Genomic DNA, 25,395 nt, shown 5'->3' with positions numbered 1-25,395 from the left:
GGTTCTGGGCTGTCCCTGCCTCTAACTGACACACAAATCAGTTTCACCTTTTTTTGTCTCAGCTTCATCTGTAAACTGGAAGGGTGACTAAGTGGGCTGGTCATAACTTGGTTTTCTGCTCTGTAATATGGAGATAATCATCATAACTACTTTATTGGGTTGTTATAAAGATGAAGTAAGATAGCATCTGTAAATGACTATGTAAAATGCTTGGCATCATGTGTGGTGGTGATTATAATAAGCACGTTATGTGTTTTCTCATCTCAATTAAGCTTCGCATCAACTTCGGTAAGCAAATAAGTAAATGAAACTTCGCAGCTGCTCTAAGGGTTGTCCACACCTTAGCGATACTCTCAGGTCCTTTCCAGCTGGTGTTTAAACAGTACATACAGCACACGAGCGTCTGGAGTAGCACCCAATTTGTATTGCCTCCACTACCGGCTATTATTTAGTCAGTCCATTATCTGTCTGGGGTCAGTGTGAGGTGCTTTATAAGCTATCTATTTTAACACTCCAACCTTAGTAGGTAGGAGGTTTCCTACATTTTACTAATGTGTAAACGGAGGCTCTGACAGGGTGAAGTATCCTGCCCAAGTTTAAATCAGTTAACTTTGAACTCTTATCTGACTCAGGCCTGACTCCAAAGTCTGTTTTCTCTACTCTGCTACTCATTAATGTTGCAGTAAAACTAAATAATATAATGTAGGAAAGGAGCAAGAGTAGCTTTAACAAGTAGAAGTGTTAAGAAATTATACTGGCTTAAAATAATTGCTGTCGGTACTTAAAAAAAATTTTTTTTAACGTTTATTCATTTTTGAGAGATGGAGGGAGACAAAGCGTGAGTGGGGGAGGGGCAGAGAGCGAGGGAGACACAGAATCTGAAGCAGGCTCTAGGCTTCTGAGCTGTCAGCACAGAGCCCAACGCGGGGCTCGAACTCACGAACCGTGAGATCATGACCTGAGCTGAAGTCGGATGCCTAACCGACTGAGCCACCCAGGCGCCCCAATTTGCTGTCTGTACTTACTGTGGCATGTCTAAGTGGCCAAAGGAACAGACAGGTGATTTGCTTCGAAAGCATCAAGACTAAGCCCTTGAATGGGTTTCATCTGTGGAGGTCTACCAATAATTTTAAACAGACCATAACATTATTTTATTTCACATGAAAAGAAAATATACCTCAATCAGAGATAGCAACGATGAACTCAGGGTTATACCTCAGTAAAAAAAAAAAATAACCTCACTTCCTACGTGCCTTCCAGTTCATTCCATTAGATCCACTTTTCTCATTACCTCCCTTCCCCACATGGACAAGTGGTACCTGGGCATTAATTCTCATTTTCAGATTATGCATTTTGCTCAGGAGACCCAACTAAAAAAAAAAAAAATGAATTTCTCAGCCTGTCAGGATGAAGAAATCCTCTTGTTTCTATCAGGAAACAGGCTTCAAGTATACCAAATGCTTCTGTCACAGAAATATCACCAGCTTCTGTTGTGTGTGTAGTTTATTTGTATATTTACCTTAAAACAAGATTTTAATATATAACGTGAAGTGCCAAGTAATCTGGTTTACAGGTTAATTCAGTCTGAAAACAGCTGCACATCTTGAAAGGAACTCACATGGAGAGTCAATGGAAGCCAAGTTTGCATAAATCATCTTATGATACAGTGATTAATACTGTCTGTAAAAAAGTTTAGATGTGGATATGTATTTAAGGAACTTTTTTTTTTAAAGTAAAAACGGGTCACAGATCGCTGCTTTGCAAGATATACTTCTATTATATCGCTCGTTTTATTGACTAGTTCTTAATCCCGAGGTTTACACCTGGGATAAGCATGCTTTAGGCATTTGTGAATGACACAGTCAACAACTGAGCTGTGAGCTGAGTGAGGTCACAGGGCACAGGCTGTAATTCTTTTCATGTTAATGACAGTAATGGAAGTCTGATACATAAGCAGTATGCATTCAAAACATTGACACCTGATAGTAGGTCAGGGAAAAGAGAACAGGGACTCCAGCTTAAGTTTAAGGGAGGAAAAACTGAGGAGTCATAACTACCCCAAAGATGTGAAGGAAACCGTAAAAGACATGGACCTGATCTGCTGTAAAAAAGGAAACGAATCACTCCCTTGGGGATGATACGCCAGCAGTTTCAGCACATTGTAGTCCTGCCTCTTTCAGGGTTTTAACTAAGATTTAATTTCATGGAAAAGTAGCCATCTCGAAACAAAAAGAATGCCATTTACCAAAACAAAGAGGCCTTATCCGTGTGGGACTTAATAAGGAAAAATATTTATCTGTGCCCTGCATGTTTTTCAAAAGCCATACTTCCATTCAATGTTTGGTATTTACTACAGTGCTGGTTACAGAGCTAACAAAATAAAAGCCTGTTGAATGAATGAATCACGGGATGAAAAAAGTGATGCAGACAGTCATTTCTTGAGAGCTTAAATTCCACTACAGTGCTCCTTCTTGGCAGCCTGGCAAGGGTTTGGGCGACAAGAAGAGTTCAGTGTGGGCCACAAGTGTACGTGATCTGCTGCACAGTACATTCATTTTCAAGAATGTCACGCTTAAATGAGGTGAAATTTGGAGGTCACCACCTCCACACCAGGATTTTCCAGCTTGCACTAGGTAAATTATCAAAAACTGTTTGGCGTTACATTGTTACATTAACCAGATTAACTGAAGGTTCCTTCTAAGTAGTTGAAAAGGAAAAAATGTGTGTAAGGAGTTATTTCAAACATTCACTTTCAGACAAATGAAGTGACACAAGTTAAAATCAGTGCAAACTGATAACTGAACTGTAACAGAATGACAAAACAGAAACCTGATTCTTTTGGTGCACAGTAGTCAAAGTGGCTTGCTCACATTTGTTAAAACCGGAACTGAAACAATGATGTGTACAAAAGAGTAAGGTGAAGTGGTTTTCACTGTGGTCCAGTGTGTCGTTAAAGTTGCACCCCCACTTTGAGCTGATCAGGGCACGTGGGCTCAACAGAGTGGTCAAGTGCACTCACGGTCGTTCCCACTGGAAGCCTCTATTTCAACATACGTGTTTGAGCCACCCTTGGGTCAAATGCCGGTGCAAGTAGACTGGCTGAGACCTTAGGACCTGCTTTCTGCTTTTTCCTCTGGTACTGTTTCCCAGATTGGCTCCTTGATGTGTTCTGGTAACCGTTCTAATTTTGTCTAAAAAGAGAAAAACAAAACTATAACATAATGTGGACTTAACCCAACTCTTTAGCCACAAATTGGATGAACTCTGTTCCCTCAAATCCTCTTGCCTTCTTTCTTCCTTTTACCCCTCTCACCTTTTTGTAGGGTTCTGAAACAGAAGGAAACCGGATGGTATACAAAACACTCTCACAAATGGTCGATCTGATCCCCGGTGATCTCCAGGGACACTGCCAATTAACATAGACCCCACATCTAGGCAACTGCTAAGCGGGAGGAAGACTCCAGAGGTGGCTCGGGGAGGAAGAAGAGGCTGTGGTGGCGGGATTCCGCTCAGCTGCCACTGCTGCACAGAGGGGCAGGGACCCCAGCTCTGCCTCCACACCTGCCACGGGCCATCCCGCCTACTTGGTGGGCCGAGACAGGCCCGCGATGTGGCAAAACAATACAGGCCTCCCTCGATCAGAGGTGGAAATCTGAATCATACCTTTATAACTTCCATGGCAACTCCTTCAGGTAAGTTTCGCTGAATATATTCCAAGTAGACATCCGCTGTACTTCCAGTCAGATGTTCTAACTAAAATGTCAAACATGAAATTGGTTCATGATATGCCATTAAAGCAGAAATGTTAAGTTTTTGTTTTTAAGTAAAAGCAGTACAGCCTTTTCTTCATGAAATCTTACACAGAATTCCAATTTAAAAGGAAAAGAGTATATAGATCCTCTGGTTGACTGGAAGGGGGAGTATGGCATAGAACACCTTAAAATCAGGGCTCTATGGAACCCACCCGACAAGCATGATGTTAAAGCAGTATACCTGCATTTGTTTCCTTAACATTTACAGTAAAACCTTGGTTTGTGAGCATGATTTGTTCCGGAAACATGCTTGTAATCCAAAGCACTTGTATATCAAAGTGAATTTCCCCATAAGAAATAATGGAAGTTCAGATGATTCGTTCTACCTCAAAAATACTCATATAAAAATAATTACAATACTGTAATAGAATACAAAATAATAAAGAAAATACAAAATACAAAGAAAAATAAACAAATTCACCTGCACTTACCTTCGAAACCCTTCATGGCTGGTGTGAGGGAGACAATAGAGAGGAGGGTTACTGTGTAGGACGATTTTCACTATCACTAGTGGAATCACTGCTATCTATTGACTCAGTGGAATCTTCTTCTGCATGGGGGCCACTGTATATGCTCAGATGTTGACAACAGAACAGTATTAATAAACTCTTGTCACATACTGTATTTATGTAACTGGCAATCAGGCAGCAGAGGAAAGGGCCTATATGTGCAGGCAGCCTGACAAAGAATGAAGCAAAACATTCCTAAGCTTCCTCTTGTATGGAAGAGCAAAGGACTGTCCATAGGTGCTTTGAAGGGACAAAACATACACTAGTGCCAGTTGTGGGCACCTTCCAACGTTCTGAAAAATCACTGATTTCTACCAAACACTGCAGCCTGAGACCAAGCATCTAAGCATGTGAGATGATCACCCACAATCCCAGAGTGAGAGAGTGAGAGAGAAAGAGAGGGAGAGAGAGAGAAGAACCATTGGCTCAGTTGTGATCATGTGATGTTCGGCATCACATACTACTTGTATTGTAAATTTATTAGAAATGTTTGCTCATCTTGCAGAACACTCGCAGAACAAGTAACTCGCAATCCAAGGTTTTACCATGTTAATCACTTACTATGTGATGGCAGTATTCTAAGTGCTTTCGATAAATATCTCATTTTATCTTCTCACTAACCTTATGAGATGGGTACCATTATTACTCTCATTCTACAGATGAGAGCACTGAGGTACAGATCACACAACTGGTATGTGCCAGTACTTGGATCTGTCTGATTCCAGAACGCTCACTCTTCTTAACCACAAGACTATGCTGACCCTACTGGATGCACAAAGGAATAACAGATGAATGAAAAACCTTAATGTTGCCCGGCACAGACATGGAAAACCCAGTTAGCATGTAAAAAGGATCGCTAGAAGTATATAAAAACTTACCTAGCATTTTTGAAATAGAAGTAAAGTTATTCCAAGGCCATATTATTGTATGAAAATTAGCATAATTTGCATTGCTGAGTTAAAGTATGAACTGCTCTTAAGGATGGTTTATTTGAGTTTGATTTCCTATCATTTACCTTCTCTACAACTATCAGTCATGGGCAGACTGAAAGAAGTCAACCCGGTCAACATCAAGGGAAAGTTACAATGTGCTAGTGTGAAATTCCAGATATTTCAAAAATGCTTGAATGTCTGAAATAAACTCACCTCTAAACATCTGTAAAGTGTTCTCATTTCATACTGAACTCTGTGCTTCTTGAAAATATGCACTGATTTGAGAAGAGTAAATCGCTCTATTTTTCTTGGAGGCTCATGTCTGAAAAATTAATGGGCGAAACAACATGCTTAAGCTAAGTGATGTTAAAACCTGAGTCACTGATATCAAAGCATGATTGCACAATTTTGTAGGTCAGGCTCATACTCAATTACAGGCATTAGCTACCATTTACAGACTTCCATTTGTCAAGAATGTCCTGTGTAACAACCGCTGTCATAAAGCTCAGGCCAAAACAAACACCCCAGACAGCAATGGGAACATTATTCCACAGCCTCAAAAATGAGCCTTGGCATGCAAGGGCACACACATGCACCTGCAGCTTTTACAACCCTGAACTCCCTTTCTGACCAAATATATGAACTGTGAGGAGAAGCAGCCATGTGCTACTGTTTGTGTATTGTTTTAGAAAAACCTGCAGAGACACTGATAACCACAAAACTAAAGTCTGTTATGGGAAACGTGTGGGTTCCTTCTGTTTTGTTATAAGGCAAGGCTGGCAAAGCCCCAAATGGGCCTTGTTTAGCACCAGGAGCAGGTGATGAGAGAAGAGGGTTGCAGGAATCACCCCTTATCCACGGTTTTGCTCTCAGCAGTTTCAGTTGCCCGTGGTCAACCGTGGCCCAGAAGCAGATGAGAACTCCTTCTGAGGGAGTCAGGTCAGTAGCAGCCTAACATTACACCATATATCACAGTGCCTACATCATTCCCCTCACTTCCTCTCATCCTATGGGCAATTTTTTTTTAACGTTTATTTATTTTGGTGGGGGGAGAGGGAGAGGGAGAGAGGGAGGGAACGCATGCACGCAAGTGGGGAGAAAATCCCAAGCAGGCTCCATGCTGTCATTGCAGAGCCTGACATGGGGCTCAATGTCACGGGCCATGAGATCATGACCTAAGCCAATATCAAGAGGTCAACGTTTAACTGACTGAGCCACCCAGGTGCCCCTCATCACGTGGGCATTTTATGGTCTCATCTCATCACAAGGGTGAGTACAGTACAGTAAGAAATTCTGAGAGAGGGAGAGAGACAGCACATTCACATAACTTTTATTACAGCATATTGTTGCAACTGTTCTGTTTCATTACTAGTTGTTAATTTCTTACCGTGCCTAATTTATAAATAACTTCCTCACAGGTATATATGTATAGGAGAAAACAGTACATATAGGGTTCAGTGCTATCTGTCGTTACAGGCATCCACTGGGGGTCTTGGAAGTATCCTAGACAGGTAAGGGGGAGAGAACTATAGTTACACTTGACCCGGCAGTGATTTCAAGGCCATATGAAGCTCACCTGACTCCTGCATGAAATTACCGGGTGACTAGTGTTTCTGAAGGCTGGTTTTAAAATGGCTATATTAGACAAAGACCATCAAACCCAAAGAATCTAAAAGGATTGCTTGTCCGCCTAATCCACCTCCCTGTCCCATGGAGAGCCCAGACATGAGGGCTTCTTGGGTCTCCTATGTCTATGCAATTGCTAAAGAAAGGATTTCCTCTATTTTTCTTCTTCACTCATTCTAATACTTAAAAATTCTAGTAGATAGGAATCCTGATAATATGACAAACCTAAGCTCTATCTACCATGAGGTTCTATGCTGTTGTAAGACCTTACACCTGGGGTGCCTGGGTGGCTTGGTCAGTTGAGCGTCTGACTTTGGCTCAGGTCATGATCTCAGTTTGTGAGTTTGAGCCCCACATCGGGCTCACTGCTGTCAGCACGAAGCCCACCTCGGATGCTCTGTCCCCCCCCCCCCGCCCCTCCCCCACACGCTCAAAAAAAAAAAGAGCTCACACCTAGTTGGGATGAGCACCATTTTCCTGGTTGATCATGTTACAGCAGCTAAAAGGTCAGATTAGGAAAGATAAATACTTACACTTTAATAGAGATACCAAGTTCTTTAGCAGCAAGCACGGCAAAATATTCGTAACTGTCCAGTACGGCTTTATCATGGCCTTTTACTAAAACTGACAGGCGCTTATATAATGTATCTGGTTCATCAGAAATGGTTATCTAAAATTTTCAAATCAAGAAGAAAAGTTTCAGTTGTGGTTCCTCCAATATTTATAACTGGAAAATTTAACATATTATCCTCAATTGAACACTTTCAGAGTTTACTAATAAATGGGGAGAAAAATGCTGAGCAACATCTTAATACTGTTAGCCTAAGTAGCTAGATACTAACACATTCAGATCTCCACAATGACGCTTACAATCTGTTAAAATATACTTTAAATCAAAAGGACTTCCAAGCAACCTACAAAATCACCAATGAGACCTTCTAACTTAATATTTATTGGGCCCCAAATACACCATGGGAAAGGATTCTGGGGTCTGTTAACCAAGTAGCCTGGTTAGAAGGGCAGGAGACTTGGATTGAGAATTAAACTCTGCTTCTTATAGCTGAATGACAACGGGCAAGTCATACCATCTCACCATATTTCAGTTTCCTTATGCATAAAACGGAAGAATACCCATGCTAGAGCTCACAGCACCACTCATGGCATTTCTGTAGGGAGCTAACATGTAAACACAGATTAAAGTGCTTATAAGTCATAAAACGTTGTTTTACAAAGGGAAGCTATTGCTATTTATATTTTTATTAGTTTTATTCATGTATGTTTTGCCTACCCTAATGGAAAAATTACTCATTTCTAATTAAAATGTTATGGCACTGACTGTACATTTAACTTGTACTTCTTCCACTCTAATGCTTAAAGATTTTAGGAATAATGGGTTTGACATTTCTGACTTTCCTCCAAGGGGTGAATTACCTTCACCTTCATCCATCCATTAGATCAGTAATTTATCTTACTAATCCAATGATTCAGGGTTAAATTACTTTGCTCCTCAAAGGAAATCTACTTACTAACCAGGAAGCAAGCTAGACATTTACTCTCAATTATCCCCAAGGTTAGGTAGGGTTGCTGGAAAGAACAGAGTACACGGATATTCTACACCATAACCTAGGGCACAAGGGAGAGGGAATATAGCCCTAAGAGGTGTTTCTGATTGGTCCTCAGAGGGTTTTAAAGAGAGTTTGAGTCTGTCGTGGTATAAAAAAATCAAGAGATCTTGAATAAAAATTTGGATTTCAGTTTAGCTTGGAAAATTTGAGACCATGTGACATCACTAGGTCTGATTTCCCACATGGCAACAAGTGGCTAGAGTAAGTAGCAGCTGTCTCGCTTATAAAGGGCATAGCCTGCCACCGTGCCCACCCTGCCACCTTTCCTTACAGGCCTGGCGCAGGCAAACATCTGACTTGGAGACCCAGAGTTTATAGGTATTGCCATGGAAATATACCCAGTATTTATTCAGTGAAAGAAAAATCAAAAGAGCAGTACATTATGTAGAACACAATTTCATTTTGGTGTGCATGTGCACAGACAAGATGATTACATACAGACAAATGTCTAAAGGATTCATGACAAACCGTTAAAGGGGATTATTTGTGAGGGGTGGAAATGAAAGGTTTCAGAATTTGTAAGGATTTTTTAAACCACAAATTTACACAAAAACTGGGCTCACAGAATCATGATTTTTACTTAAAGGAAAAAAGGTTACACAGCTACTTCTAGATTTTCTTTACTGTGGTAATGTGCTTTCTCACTGTGAACAATAAAGGATTGTCCAGGCCCAGGTTCAATGTCTTAACATGAAAACAAAGACCTGAAAGCCTAAAAGAGAAAAAAAATTTCCCTAATGTAATAACAAGTATTCTGCATCATTAATTATGACAACCCTTCACATTATGCTGAGCTAAAGCAAACGACTGCTTATTCCCACAGTTATTTGGGGTAAATAATTGATTCCCTGATTCTCTGAAACATAATACAAGCAGCCAGGGACATTAGAGAGTACTTTACTCAGGCACACCGTGCACGTGCCAGTATTCGAAAACAAAGTATTTTTACTCTAAAGTGCTCGGGAAACAGCCCCAAAGGAAATAATGAGGAAAATTTATTGCTATTAGTTATATTATAGCTCCTTACCAAGAAACAGAGAGTACATACCGTGGGCTTGGTCAAATCCTTGGGAATATCAACGTGTAGGTTTGAAAACTGCACCCACTTCATACTGGTACTGCTATGTGTGGAAACAAAGAGAAACCTAAGTAAAACAGCACAAAAGCCCATTTCCTTATTCGATTTAGCAAACCCAATTATATTATATACTTACAGGAGAAAGCCACCATTTCTGGCTGTACTGCTCTTAGAACTGTTTACAGAAAAACTCCTGGAACCCTAAAAATGAGGAGCATGTTTTAGAATTAAAGTCAGTATTCAAATCATTCATAGTTTCCACTAAAAAAAATCAAAAGGTGTACAATGCTTCAAATAATGGGCTATCTCATTATTTCAAATGAAGACACTGAGGTAACTAAAATGCCAGATTAGATTTCATTTTAAAACAAGAGAACAACGACAGAGTGGATAATCAAAAAAGACTCTCAAAACAGTAGAGAATTTGTGTCTTTTAAAGCTCAGGAGTAAGAACTTTTTCAAACAAGGAATTCTTGGGGCGCCTGGGTGGCTCAGTTGGTTAAGCGTCTGACTCTTGATTTCAGCTCAGGCAATGATCTCATGGTTCGTGGGTTCGAGCCTTGCGTCGGGCTCTATAGTGACAGTCCAGAGTCTGCTTGGGATTCACTCTTCCTCTCTTTCTGCTCCTCCCTGTTTGTGCTCTCTCTCAAATATTAAAAAAAAAAAAAAAAAAAAAAGCAATTCTCTCTCTCTCTCTCTCTCTGTCATACACACACGCAATTCTCACATTAAAAGAACACCTATGACTTAAATATGTGAAAAGAAAAACAAGGGGCCCCTGGGTGGCTCAGTCGGTTGAGTGTCTGACTTTGACTCAGGTCATGATCTCACAGCTCATGGGTTTGAGCCCTATGTTGGGCTCTGTGCTGCCAGCTCAGAGCCTGGAACCTGCTTTGGATTCTGTGTCTCCCTGTCTCTCTGCCCCTCTCCTGCTCATGCTCTGTCTCTCTCTCTCTCTCTCAAAAATAAACATTAAAAATAAATAAATAAATAAATAAATAAAATATGTGGACATCAAGGAAAAAAATGTGACTTCATTCTTCCATTGGTTTTTATAGATTAAATGTACTTCAATATAATATTTATTTTGCCTGAATATTTCTGAACAGTAAGTCTCTTTATAATCAAGAGCTGGACAGTAATTCTAAAGTAACCTTCTCTTGAAGCTTTCCTACATCTTTTCTAGCATATGTATTTCTTGGCTTGGCTGGGTTAGCTTAGTTTATAAATAAATCGAAATACACAGTGAAACTGACACCCATCTTCTACCACTGCTGTACTTCATACTCCCAACAATCCAGTGTTTCCAAATCCTTTACTGTCAGCTCCCCCTAGTGGACAAAACTTCTAGTTTTAGGAGACCTATGGTACTATTATATATAGCAATTTGCCTTCTATTTTCCCCTTAAGCTATCTTGAGATTTAAAAATGTAACTTGAGAAAGGAGAAGTACAGTAAGATCCCTAAAAATACTTAGAAGATGAAAATAACACTTTAGTACAAGTAAAACTTAAACCAACTGAGGGTCACCTAAGTATGTTTTAAAAGCCTATTCTTAGCTTATTGTCCTGTCCTCCCTCTGTACCCAAGATGGACGCAAACCAAAACTTTCATATTCGCCCTTGGATGAAGGGAGAAAAACAAAAAGATAGGAAATCAGGCACAATACAAGGCAGCTGGAGGTGAGTGCCATTCCCCACACACAATCACAGAGGAAATCCCCTCCCTGCATGTATGCCAGAGACCCCACAATCCAGTTGTGCAAAAGGACCACAGGTCTAAGGAACAGGACACTTCCCAGTCATATTCTCCCAGTATAAACCTCTGCTTTTAAAAGCTGGAGCCTAAAGTGCTGTTATATCCACAAATCAACCTTAAGAAGTTCTTAAGGTTTTTGTTTTGTTTTTTTAAGGGACAGAACCGAGTCTGAGTGTGCACTGTATTAGTAGTTCAAAGTTTCAACTTCTTCCACCATCTAACTTTTCGTTCTTTTTTTTTTTAACATTTATTTTTGAGACAGAGAGAGAGCATGAACAGGGGAGGGTCAGAGAAAGAGGGAGACACAGAATCTGAAACAGGCTCCAGGCTCTGAGCTGTCAGCACAGAGCCCGACGAGGGGCTCGAACCCACGGACCGCAAGATCATGACCTGAGCCGAAGTCGGACGCTTAACTGACTGAGCCACCCAGGCGCCCCTAACTCTTCCTTTTTTAAAAGTTTATTCTTGGGGCGCCTGGGTGGCTCAGTCGGTTAAGCGTCCAACTTCAGCTCAGGTCACGATCTCACGGTCCGTGAGTTCGAGCCCCGTGTCGGGCTCTGGGCTGATGATGGCCCAGAGCCTGGAGCCTGCTTCTGATTCTGTGTCTCCCTCTCTCTCTGACCCTCCCCCGTTCATGCTCTGCCTCTCTCTGTCTCAAAAATAAATAAACGTTAAAAAAAAAAAAAAGTTTATTCTTATTTTTGAGAGAGACAACATGAGAGGGGGAGGGGCAGAGAGAGAGAGGAAGAGAGAGAATCCGAAGGAGGCTCTGCACTGTCAGCACAGGGCCCGATGTGGAGCTTGAACTCACAAAACCGGGAGATCATGACCTGAGCTGAAACCAAGAGTTGGCCGCTGAACTGACTGAGCCATCTAGGCACCCCCACCATCTGACTTTAAGAGCAATGGTTCTCCAAGTGTGGTCTGAGGACTTGAGGGGTCCAAGAGATTAAAACTATTTTCCTAATAATAGCCGTTATTTGCAACTTTTCCACTCTCACTCTCAACCGTGTACAGTGAGGTTTTCTAGAAGCTGCATGCTGATATAGCAAGACTGCAAAACAAACATGAGAATCCAGCTGCCCTCCATGAAGCCAGACATTAAAAGAATGTGAAAATGAATAAAGGGAAACCTCATGAAGCAGGGAGGTTAGAAGGGGGAGCCATACCACTCAATGTCAATTATGGAAAGAATTGTCAATTACAGGCCCCAACATGAAAAGATGTTCACTGAATCTTCTATAAGAAACTGACTACCTCTGTGACTCAGCCTATGAAAAACTATCTGAACTCCTGCTTATCTCCACTGGACCTTCATTCAAAGCACTTCCCAACTTCTTCCTTTTCCTCCATAAAATGTTTCTCTCCTTTGTTTATGGGACTTGCCTACGGTTTGCCATAGCTTGCATGTCCCAAACTGTATTTCTTTGTCATTCCCAAATAAACCAATTTCTACTGGTAAAATAACTTTTATTTTTAAGGTTAACATTATTTGGTGATCAGAAGTGGGATCCAAAAATGAACCCCAACAGCTTTGAGGCTGGTGAGCAAACAGGTGCCAGGGCCCACAGAGGCAATTAAGCTCACTGCTTTCTGGTAAGCTCATTCCTGGTGTTGGAGGCTAAGTTTCTCCTGCACTTCGAGCTCTATTCTCTCTGTGCTTTGAGCTCTCCAGTCTTTATTTGGGATCTGTTTTAAGGCTTTGTCCTTTCAGAGTACTTGCCTGACCTTTGGTCTGACTCCCTTCTGGAACCAGACAGTTCCTGTTGGAACTGTGCCCTGTTTGGAACTGTGTTAGTTTTGGTCCACCTCCTTTCCAGAACTGGGCTGTTCCCACTGGTTCTGTGCTGACCTTTGGTCAGATTCCTTTGGAACCAGGATGTTCCTGTTGAAACTCTGCTGTTTAGGAATTTTTCTTTTTTTGCTCTAGAGAAACCTCTAAGAAACAGGACCCCAGTCATCAAAATGCTTTAAGGGCAGCACTCCTTCTGGGACCTTGGTTTTATGTTTAAAAACTGTGGTTCCTTCTCATGCCCATTTCTAACTAAATGGACTGACTTAATCGAAAGTAATTTAGAACTTCAATTGGCCATTATGGGAAGTTTTGATCTCCCCAAACTTACTTTTCTCAAAACCAAACCGGACAGCCATGTCTCTAAACTTGTCAAACTTGAATGGGATGCCTGTGTCTTTTTTTTTTTTAATTTAATTTTTTATTTTTAAAAATTTACATCCAAATTAGTTAGCATAAAGTGCAACAATGATTTCAGGAGTAGATTCCTTAGTGCCCATCCCCTCTCCCACAAACCCTCCCGTAACCCTGTTTGTTCTCCATATTTATGAGTCTCTTCTGTTTCGTCCTCCTCCCTGTTTTTATATTCTTTTTGTTTCCCTTCCCTTATGTTCATCTGTTTTGTCTCCTAAAGTCCTCATATGAGTGAAGTCATATGATTTTTGTCTTTCTCTGACTAATTTCACTTAGCATCATACCCTCCAGTTCCATCCACATAGTTGCAAATGGCAAGATTTCATTCTTTTTGATTGTTGAGTAATACTCCATTGTATATATATACCACGTCTTCTTAATCCATTCATCCATCGGTGGACATTTGGGCTCTTTCCATACTTTGGCTATTGTTGATAGTGCTGCTATAAACATGGGGGGTGCATGTGTCCCTTCGAAACAGCACACCTGTATCCCTTGGATAAATGCCTAGTAGTGCAACTGCTGTGTCGTAGGGTAGTTCTATTTTCAGTTTTTTTGAGGAACCTCCATACTGTTTTCCAGAGTGGCTGCACCAGCTTGCATTCTCATGGGATGCCTGTGTCTTAAAGCTTCCAAACATTACCAATTAATCTAAAACTGGTTCTCTGCAAAATATAGTTTCTAGACTGAGACAAAGATGGAAAGGCTTCTCAGGCCCCCAGGATTGTAGCAGCCACCTATGCTCAAGCCCCACCTGTGGTGACATCATCCTCCTTCCCTCCTGTTGGCTTCCATCCCCTCTACACCCTCAGTTTCCCCATTTTAATTTTCTCACCAAACTTCCCTTTTCATCCAAACCTCTCCCTGCTCCCTCCCTGAACCCACTAAAATCTGCTCCTTTAAAGTTAAATCTTCTGAGGTTCCAAATAACCCCCAAATTTCTTATGTTTCTTATGTTCCCTGGAGTAATGCTGAATTGCGAGCCATAGTTAAAAAGAGTTTCCCTGTAATGACTGAGAACCCCCATAGGTTTGCTGAAGCATTTCCCATAGTTTTGCAAACTTGCCAACCCAGTTTCTCAGATTTTTTTAGCAATTAGTCCACATTCATGTTGGAGAGGGCCAGACCAGACACTGGCTGTAAGTAGCCCAATGGGAACATCTTGAAAAGAATTTAGAGAAACAGACCCCTGATTTTTGGCAAGACGCTAGAACATTCCCTGGAAATCTCCACCGAGCAATTACAGTAGACTTTTCCTAAGCCTGCTGATTGGAACAAAATTCAGTCTTGCACACAAAAGCCTGATGAACCTATTCATGACTATTAAAATTGATTTCAGATTGTTTTCAAAGAAAATTCTGGTCTTCCTTTTGATGTTGAATCCATTGGGGTAGCATTTAACTATGTTTCTTAACGGGATGAACTGGGCTAACTCTTTTTTTAGTTAAAAGGACTATGATGGAATGGGAAACTGTGCCCGCTCCTGATTAGTTGGTTTGGCAAACCAGCTTGCTAGTACCTTAGGGGAATCACCTAAAAGAAAGACCACTAAAATGCTTAATTTTTCACTCTAACAAATGAAGGCCCTTAAACAAGACGAAAAACTTCCTGGTTTCTATTATTGTTGCAAAGAGTCAGAACACAGGAAAAAAAGATCGTTACCATCTTGCCTTCAGCCCTCTATAGCCAGCCTTTCCAATGTCCTCCTCATTCCCAAGACAGGCCTCCAGGAAACCACAGGAGTTCTTCCCAAACCTCCCTCTTACTTGGCTAAGGGAAACCACTGTTCAGATCAGGAACAAATCTTTCTCTTTCCTTATTGACACAAGAACTACACGCTTGGTGCGTGACCCCAGTGCTATAAAGCAGCCCCTGCTTGGAGTATTAAAACAGTTCAAACACTGGGGTCTCTAATAAACTTCACCAGTTTCCTGTCTCTGACCCTGTTCTCTTTAGTCTAGGCCCTTTGGGAGACACACACCCTTTTCTCCTTAGTTCCTCTGCTCCTACAGATTGCAGAGATTTTTCAGAAATACATCATGCTGGAATTTCTTTCTCCCAAAAAGAGGGAAGTAATTCTAGAATTTGACAGTAGTACTCAAGATAGCCAACCAGGGAGATTAAATGACCTTCTGACATCTTTTATTTGCTCCATGTCTGACAGCACTACAGCTGCATCTGGGGACACTGTCCCCAGATGGACTGGGTCAAATCCTCTTTCTGGGCAAAATCTTCATCTGATTGGCAGAATCCACAGGTATACTTTCCATTTAGATTCAACAGCTCCTTCAAAACCTCTCCCCAGAATGCATGAATACTCTATAAATAAAGAAGCCCTGCAAGGCATCAAGCTGGTAACAGAAGATTACAAAGCTCAGGGCCTCATTATCCCCTGTACTAGTCCTAGTAATTCGCCTATTTTACCTGTGAGAAAACTCAATGGCCAAGGATGGAGGTTTATCCAGGACCTCTGAGCAATACATTGCTATCCCTCGGCACCCTGTTGTTCCTAACCCCCATATGTTACTGACATCCATTCCCACTGAAAGCAGATTTGTCACTGTAATTGATCTATGTAGTGTAAAAATATCCAGTATCTTTTTGCTTTCACTTGGGAAGGATGGAAAGACCCCTGGACAATAATGCCCCAGAGCAGCACAGAGAGTCCTTACTTTTTACAAACCTTAAAAACAGATGTGGATGATAAAAAACTTTCTATAGGCTCTACTTTGTTAGAATCTGTAGATAATTTGCTTTTCTGCTGCCCTTCTCAAATCCCTTCTCAGTAAGACAGCACCTATCTGTTAAAGCTTTTGGCATTAAAAGGACATCAAGTCTCTGGAGAAAAACTGCAGTTTGTTCAAACTCTGCTTCAATACTTAGAGCACCTGACCTCAGAATGAGGACCAGATCTGGATCCAGGTAGGCTTCGTGCCATCCTGAACTTCCTCAAACCTAAAACGAAGTGCCAATTACGAGGTTTTCTTGGACTGGCTGGCTACTGTCGAATTTGGATTTGAAGCTTCTTTCATGGCTCAATCTCTATATGATTTACTAAAGAATAAAAAGAAATGGCCAACCTAATTCTATTATTTGGAAAAATCGAGAAGACATAGCTTTGGGGACTTTCAAGAAAAGCCTAATAAATAAAGCCCACAGCCCAGATGTCCTAATTACCAACTTCCCTCGTTGCATGTGAGGGGGGAGGAACACCCTTGGAGTACTCACCCTAAAACATGGGGACCATCATGGACCCATGGAGTATCGTAGCCAACAACCAGACCCTGTGGCACGGGGATATTCCCCTAGCGTCTGCATTCCTAACCATTCCTGCCACTGCACTGAAGCCCTCTGAAGAAATAATCACGGAATCCCCTTTAACTATCCTTTAATTCTGGCTAAGGGTAAAGCTGCAAACATTTATAACAGTCAATATGCCTTTGGGGTAGCTCATGATTTTGGAATGTTAGGAAATAGTCAAGAAGTTTCCAATGGGGATAAAATTGAAAACATCTATATCCAAAATTTATTCGATACTATGCTTTGGCTGACTGCACTGGCTGTTACTAAGGTTCCCAAGCATTCCAGACTCAACTCCCTGGGTACCAAAAGGAAACCACCTTGCTATTACTTCCACCAAAAGAGCTGCTTTCAAGGAAATCAATAGCCAAACTCTGTCATGGTCCAAAGGGATGTTCCTCCAAATAATAATTTGGAAAAACTAACCAGAGATACCCAACAATTGGCCCCAGAGAGGAAAAAACAATATTGGAAATCGAGTAATTGTTGGCTCAATAAAGAGAACTGTGGTTTGGACCAAATAACAATCGGGCCTTACCAGAAATTTTAACATTCCCATGACTTACCATTATACATGTCTACTGACAAAATGACAGTGTCATGAGCCCATATTCATGGGGAAATATTACTAAGGCTGCAAACAGTGTCTATCCCGCTCATCCCACCTGTCCAAAGTATAATGTAAAGAAACCGGTTTGCACAAATTTCATATAGCTCCCCCATCTTGCGGATATAAATATATTTTAGTCATGGTCTGTATGTTTCTCACTGAACTAAAGCTTTCCCTTATACACAGGTTACTGTTTCTTCTGTAGCTAAACTTCTGTTAGAAAAGATTATTCCTACCCGGGGAACTCCTCTTGAACTTCATAGTGACTGGGGAACCCATGTTACCAGTCAGGTGCTTTGACAAGTCTGTGCTGTGTGGCTGGTTTTACAACACTTCTATTGTATATATCAACCTTAATCCTCAGGGTTAGTCAAACTCACTAATGTCAGGTTAAGAGTAAACTGACAAATTTTGTAGACACCCTCCAAATACCTTGGCTGAAAGCATTGCTGTTGGTCCTTCTCACTCTCAGATCCACCCACTTTGGTACTCAGACTCTCACCCTTTGAGCTAGTCACAGAACGTGCAATGCACCTGGCCCTTGCCTCCTTGATCCACAATTGATAAAAGGAGATCTATTTCATACTGTAAAGGTCCGATTACTTCTTTTCTTAAAGTTTATTTATGGGGGGGGGGGGGTTGGCAGAGAAGAGGGAGAAGGGGAGAGAGAGAGGGAGGAGAGAGAATCGCAAGCAGGCTCTGCACTTTCAGTGCAGAGCCCAACGCAGGGCCTGAACTCAGAACCATGAGATTATGACCTGAGTCGAAATCAAGAGTGGGACACTTAACTGACTGAGCCACCCAGGGGCCCCAAGGCCTAATTATTTCCATTAAAAACAACTATGCTTTGGTAGAGCAATCTCTTTACAGTGCACCTGGGAGACAGACCTTCACATCTTGCAATATGGAGATTTCGTCTACTGGAAAAGATACATCCAGAAAGACTCTCTTTAACCTTGTGGGAAGGACCCTCATCGGCTACTGCTAACCATCCCTTGTGCTGCCAAACTCCAAGGGACAGAATCCTAGACTCACATGACACATCTAAAGAAAGCGACAAACCGTAACTGGACCTGCACACCATCTGATGACCTAAAAGTAAAGGCTTCCCAGAACTGAAGCAGATGACATCTGAAGACGCAGCTTTCTCAAGATGTCCAGACCAGGCCTATACATCTTTTCCTCACTATTTACTTCTATTTCTTTTGAAGAAAGAAAATGCCCTTGTCCACCTTTCCCAAACCCCGTGAAAGGGGGAAACCACTTCTTTTGATGATGGCCTTTTGAAAACAGCCTTATCACGAACCTATGACAAATTAACCTTTCACCTGCTTTTTCTGAAGGGTGAGAGGTTTCAGCATTCACAAGTCTCTTTTTTCCATTTGGACTATTAACTGACTCTGGAATCTTATCCAGATTTATGGCGTGAATTTGCAACCTTACGTGCTGTGTTATTGGATTACATTTGGTTCCAAACAATTCTTTTGAGATACCAATATTGTTTTGAGTTTTGCTACTTTTGCAAAAAGTTCATTAGCTATTGCTTCAGGTTTATAACTACACCGTATTTTCCAAAATGCACCCAGTTAATTCTTTCAGTGTGTTCTTGCAATATTCACTATTTTGTCTTCACGGCCACTTTAAGCAGGGACTTCCAGGAGGCATACATGACTCCGTGTTTGCCTCTGTAGGGGGGAAGTTTCCTCCCCCAAGTCACAATACGTGCCAATAAATATTTTAGTTTGCTACCTTCAGACTTAGGGGACAAGTTTAGAACCACCATGTAATTTGGAATTGTTACATTACTTCTTTTGTATAATTATTTAAAGTTTTATACTTAGCTTGTCAAGCTTTTGTAAAAATGATGTACCCAATAAAGAGATGATCTTCAATCGGTACAAGCTTTATGTCTTGATAAATGGGAAGTGCCTAAGAGTTCTCCCTGCCACCCCTACTTGTTACTTGAGTCACCTCAGGATGTTTCTTTCTTTCTTTCAATTAAAAAAAATTTTTTTTTAATGTTTATTTATTTTTGAGAGAGACAGAGTGCAAGCAGGGGAGGGAAGAGAGAGAGGGAGACACAGAATTTGAAGCAGGTTCCAGGCTCTGAGCTGTTAGCACAGGGCCCGATGCAGAGCTCAAACCCACGAACTGTGAGATCAGGACCTGAGGCAAAGTCGGATGCTCAACCAACTGAACCACCCAGGTGCCCCAACCTCTCAATATGCTTCCAATCTGTATTTTCTCTCTGACATAAGACACAACAACCAGGAAAAGTCCTTCCTGGCACAGAGGAACAAAACCACTAAATATGGAAACCTGACTCCCAATTAGTAATGCCTTTGGAGAAATATCTTGATCAAAAGGAGGAAATGTAAAAATAAAAGGAAACCTCACTAGAGTCCAGAGGCTAAAAGGGGGTCCCACATCACTTAACATCAATTACTGGAAGAACTGTCAATTACAGACCTCAAGAGAAGAATCAGAATCAGGAAAGTATGATCAACTACAGGCCCCCAAAGGAAAAGATGCATAATAAATCTTCTACAAGAAACTGACTACACTGCAACTCAGCCAAGGAGAAACCATCATCACCCTGAACTCTTGATTTTCTCCAAAGCACTTCCACTCAAAACAGCCCCTCTCAACTTCCTCCTCCTTTCTAAAACAATCCTTTCTTTTATTTGGGGACTTACCTATGGTCTTGCCATACCTTGCCTGTCCCGAGTCGCAATTCTGTTATTCCCAAAGAAATTCATTTTTGCTGGTAAAATAATATATACTTTTAAGGTTAACAAGAGATTTACAAAAACATAAAACACTGCTACTCTTGTCACTAACTTTGTTTTGAAAAATTTAGTTATTTTTCCATAAAATACGTAATGCATTATTTTTTTCTTTTCTTTTTAATTTTTTTAAGTTTATTTATTCTTGAGAAAGAAGATGCGCGCGAGCGAGGGGCAGAGAGAGAGAGAGAGAGAGAGAGAGAGAGAGAGGGAGAGAGAGAGAGAGAATACTAAGCAAGCTCCACACAGTGCAGAGCCCCACCCACTGCTCAAACTCAGAAACCCTGAAATGACGGCCTGAGCTGAAATCAAGAGTCAGGCGCTTAATGGACTGAGCCACCCAGGCGCCCCTTCTTGGTCTTACTTCTAAATGCAAGCATTTTTAAGATTTCCAGTTTTATTTTCTAAAAAGTTACATATTCAGAGCTAAAACCGACAAAAGCAAAAGCTCTCTCGAGTCCTCAACCAGTTTTAGAGTGTTAAAGGGATACTGAGGCCAAATAACTTGAGAACCACTGCTTACGGTTTTTGCTTTTTCTCCAAAGAAAGGCGCAGGGAACAGCCCATTCCTACCACTTCCGCGACTCTCATCTAATGTCAGAATCAAAGCTATCCCAATTTGGTTCCATGGGAGGGGTCTAAGATCTGGTACCAGTTCAGCCCCTGATTTTTACCAAAGCAAGCCTTCTCTGAGCTTCAGTTTATTTTGCAAACCTGAAAAGAGTGGTGCGGGACATACGCTGTTCAACATTCTTTCCAGCTCTGACATCCTACGATTCTTCTTGTTCCCGTGTTTGCCCTGATTCTTACGTTTTATCCCATGAGAGGATTCGAAATAAAACCAGCCCCTTTCCCGCCACCTTCCGGCAAACAATGCGCCAAGGGGCGGAATAAATACCGGGGGAAACTCCAGATGGTCGGAACGACAAGCGGCAACAAGACTTTACGGCTCCTGCCCTGTCAGCTAGCTTAGTACCCCCACCCGCCAGATACCTGCCAGAGACGCCGGCACATGGACCCAAGCGCCGCTCGCGCCGCCATCTTGCCGTCCCAGGCCCCTAGGACTGCTTCCGGGGCACAGTCGCGTCCTCAGACCATAGAGTTCCGCAAAAGGAGAGAGCGTAGCCTTGCGTTCCGGCACAGGAACAACCATAGAGACGTCATTCCACGTTTTTTTGAGGGTGGGACTGAGAGTCCAGCTGGCTTCCCTAGGGTCGGCTGCTTGGCTGACGCCGGGTCTTGGTCACATTGCATCAGCCCCTGTGTAGATAGTTACCAAGTTCCTTCAGTGTTTCCTCTTCAAATCGTGTTTGCTTATGTAGTTCCTGTTTGGTTGGAGGTAACAGAACACAGGCTTTGAAAAATGTATATAGTTAATATAATGGCAGCAGTTATTTCTGGGTAGTGGATTAATGGTTGATTTATTTTCCTATTTCTGTATGTTTCAAAATTTTAACAAAATTTCTATTTCATTAAAAGGAAAAGTACCAGGGGTGCCTAGCTGGCTCAGTGGAGCATGTGACTCTTGATCTTGGGGTTATGAATTTGAGCCCCACCTTTGGTGTAGAGATTTCTTAAAAATGAAATCTTAAGAAAAAGAAAAAAGGAAATGTACCACTGCACTGAGTCTAGGTCCCATCCCTTTACCTCCTTAAAATAGCCTTGCTGTGTTCCTTAAGCCCACATTCCTTCCCCACAACAAATGACATTTTTGTGACCCAGCCATCCTGTACATCACCATCCTACCAGTCTTCCTGTCTTCATTTCCTTGTGTTACTGTAGCATTTCAGAATTTACAATAGCTGCTGTTATCCAGTACCAGAAACCAAAAAGTATTATAGCCAAAAAATGTCATTATTAATGTCCACCATAATTTAGCTGCAAGTAAAAAGGCTTATAACCTGGGTTTGTTATAGTAAAAATTTATTTCATTTGTGCAGTTCTCTAAGCTTTATTCTCCCCAAGTGCTTTCACATAGGCAATTCAGCATAATGGAAAACTCTGGACTTCTAATTGGGAGATCTCGGTTCTTAACCCAGACTTACCACTTAGCTGAGTGACTGGGCTTGCCAGTAACTCAGGCAAGTATCTTGCCCACTCTGAGCCTCAATTTTCTCATATATCAACTAGAGATGATAAAATAGTTCTCACTTCAAAGAGTTGCTAGGCAGATTAAATGTTTGGTATAATGCCCAGCACATAATGATGCAAGATGAATGTCATCCACTATTTGTAACATAAAGCTGCTACCTCACCTGCCTTCTAAGATTGTTGAGCAGATTAAAAATAATAAGATCAAGTTTATGAGAACATTTTATACCGTCTAATTAAAGTACTGTGCAAAGACATTTCCCCCCACAAGGTATTACTTACTCTACTTTGCGGGCAAGAGAACCAGGGAAGAGGTAGAATGACTTTCCCAACGTTGCACAAATTGATGAAGATAGGAAGGAACCGACACCAGTTTTCTGGCCCCTGAGACTGGTCTCTTTTCACCAGAATTCTGTCCATGTGGAGGTGTGGCAGAGAGGCAGGTGTTTTTACATCAGACTGTGCAAACACTATACTTCGCTTGTGTGCACCTCCACTGTCCTCAGCTGTGCCCCAACCTTGGCAGGCTGCCCAGTGCCCTTTTCAGAGCTTTTTCTGAATCATGACATTCAAAGTTGTCTCTCTCAGCTGAAGGGGTTCTCCAATAGCTCTCCAGCTCTATTGTTGCTTCTGAAGTTTGCATCAGTCTCTCTCTCTCTTTAAATAAATGTTTACTCATTTTTGAGACAGAGTGTGAGCAGGGAAGAGGCAGAGAGAGAGGAAGACTGAGGATCTGAAGCAGGCTCTGCGCTGACAGCAGAGAGCCCAACGTGGGACTTGAACTCATGAACCATCAGATCATGACCTGAGCTGAAGCTGGACACTCAACTGACTGAGCTATCCAGGAGCCCCTGCATCACTCTCTCTTATGGCACTTCTGTGACGGATTTTCAGTCTGCCTCCTGCCCCCTTTGAGTAGTCCCAGCTGGGTAAGGGTTCTGCAGCCACAATGATGGTGACATTATAGCCAGGCAATGATTTTCACCTATGCTACTTAATTTGATCCTCACGGGAGGACACGAATTTTATCCTAATTTTATAGGTGATGAAACTGAGGCTCAGAGATGAAATGACCCACTCAAAGTTGTATGAGTTAGTTATAGCTGAACCAATAATCCCAATAATCTTCAAAATCCCAGCTCAGTCCCTTTTCTACCCCTGCAGTGGATTGTTGCTGACTTTATGCTGAGGTCAAGTTCTATTGAAGTCTCTGTGGACTTGAGGAATAGAGAACCCCACTGCCCCCACCTCTCAGCAAGAGACAAGGGCTTATTTTTTTAAGTTTATTTATTTTGAGAGAGAATGAGAGAGACAGTGCAAGTGGGGGTATGGCAGAGAGAGAGAGAAAGAGAGAGAGAGAGAGAGAGAGAGAGAGAATCCCAAGCAGGCTTCATGCTGCCAGAGCCCAACGCGAGGCTCGAAGTCACAAAACCGTGAGATTGTGACCTGAGCCAAAACCAAGATTTGGGCGTTTAATCGACTGAGCCACCCAGGCGCCCCAAGGGCTTATTTTTATTTTTAAAGACATGTGGCCTGAACTGCTCCTGGAACTGAAAAAGTGGGTTGAAAGTAACCTTAGGGATTAAATACTGACTCCATTTTTGAGGCCAAATATGGTCTCCCTAATGGTGGGCTTTCCCTGCCTATGAATAGTTTCTGCTCCCCCAGAACTCTGCTTTGCACATGGTCACTGCTCGCTGCCTTTGGCTCACTGTCTCCATTCATACTCTCAAATGTGGGTATTGTGTGCCACCAGTCTATGGGCCTAATAGCATGGGGTCAGGTGCCAACCCAGGCCCGGTTAACTGGGGGCAACGGGGAGGATCATTGTGAGGGGCAAAACCAGGTCTTGGCCAGCAGTGGGGCCATAGACAGGGTTCTTCGCCCTGGCGTGTAGGCGAGGACAGTGTTCTTAAGCTTGACCTATCCATTATGGGTCTCTTCCCTACTACCTAAACTTCCACACATCTGATCTACTGTAGATGAGTAGGAGGCCAGATGATTCTGGATAGTTGATGCAAGTACACTTTGCTTTATGTCCGGGAAAAATAAAAGCATGTGTGCCATATATTTCTAACTTCTACCATATTTTGATTGCACCAGCGGTTCGGTTTTAAAAGACATCCCCTGTCCCTGGATTGTGATGGTTTCACAGGTATACACTTATCTCCAAAGATACAACTCATCAAGTCGTAGATGTTAAATACGTATAGCTTTTTATATGCCAATCGGTATCTCAATGAAGTGGCTTTTAAAAATGCCGATTCCTGCCAAAAATAAAGCCACACAAGCGGAGGAAGTAATGACCTAAAACAGTCCGAAGCAAACATTGGTGTGGTGTGTTAAGAATATGTGTGCTGGAATGCAAAATAAGCACGTATGTCTGCTCTGGCCTTTAGAACTCCAACAGAAACACTGCACACTTACCTTGGGGTATGGTTCAGTTAGAAAGACGTTACTGAATTTTTAACATGCCTTCCTCATTGTGTTTTGCTTGTGTCAACATTAAAACTCATCCTTATTCCTAGAACACCACAACTGGCTGGCTATGGCTGGGGAAGGTAGACTGGGAATCTGTGAAATTCAGAACTGACTTTAGGTAAACTCAAGAGGCTTTATTTATTCACACACACACACACACACACACACGGATAAGCATACCTGGAAGAGTAGAAGAAATTAATTAATTAATTAATTAGTAGTAGTAGTAATTAGCCAATTTAACAAATAGTTGCTAAGTACCCGATATACTCTGCCTGAAAAGGCAGTAGTGATAAGGGGGTTCAGAATATTAGTAAAACATGACCTTTCCTCTTCCCAACAGTGGAATTAGATCAAGTCCCCACCTCCTGTATGCGTGGGACAGTGTCGTACACATGGGGCTCACGAGTACTGAATGAATACATATAAACATAGGAAAAAGTCTTCAGGTTGGACATGTGAACCTCTGGAAGCAGAATTTAAATGACTGGCTTAATGCACACTGCTTCTAGAGGAAGTGCTGTTTTATTTATACAGAACTGTCTAAAACTGATGGCTAAATAGTTGAGTGAAAAGCCCCC

At 41.8% G+C, this 25,395-nt stretch overlaps 1 protein-coding gene across 1 annotated transcript; it reads right to left on the bottom strand.

Moving 5' to 3' along the window:
* Nucleotides 1-1,485: 1,485 nt before the first annotated feature.
* On the bottom strand, nucleotides 1,486-21,331 carry MRPS10 (mitochondrial ribosomal protein S10). The gene is made up of 7 exons (XM_015071260.3): nucleotides 21,236-21,331; nucleotides 9,719-9,783; nucleotides 9,553-9,625; nucleotides 7,413-7,549; nucleotides 5,467-5,575; nucleotides 3,664-3,753; nucleotides 1,486-3,191 (listed from the first exon to the last, which is right to left on the bottom strand). Exons 1-7 carry the CDS (start codon nucleotides 21,281-21,283, stop codon nucleotides 3,108-3,110), a joined length of 606 nt encoding a protein of 201 aa, XP_014926746.1. The 5' UTR covers nucleotides 21,284-21,331; the 3' UTR covers nucleotides 1,486-3,107.
* Nucleotides 21,332-25,395: the final 4,064 nt, after the last annotated feature.

The sequence above is a fragment of the Acinonyx jubatus genome, chromosome B2 (genome assembly GCF_027475565.1).
Source record: "Acinonyx jubatus isolate Ajub_Pintada_27869175 chromosome B2, VMU_Ajub_asm_v1.0, whole genome shotgun sequence".
NCBI classification, from domain to species: Eukaryota; Metazoa; Chordata; class Mammalia; order Carnivora; family Felidae; genus Acinonyx; species Acinonyx jubatus.
The sequence above is the reverse complement of the archived record's forward strand: the minus strand, read 5'-3'. Positions and strand labels throughout refer to the sequence as shown.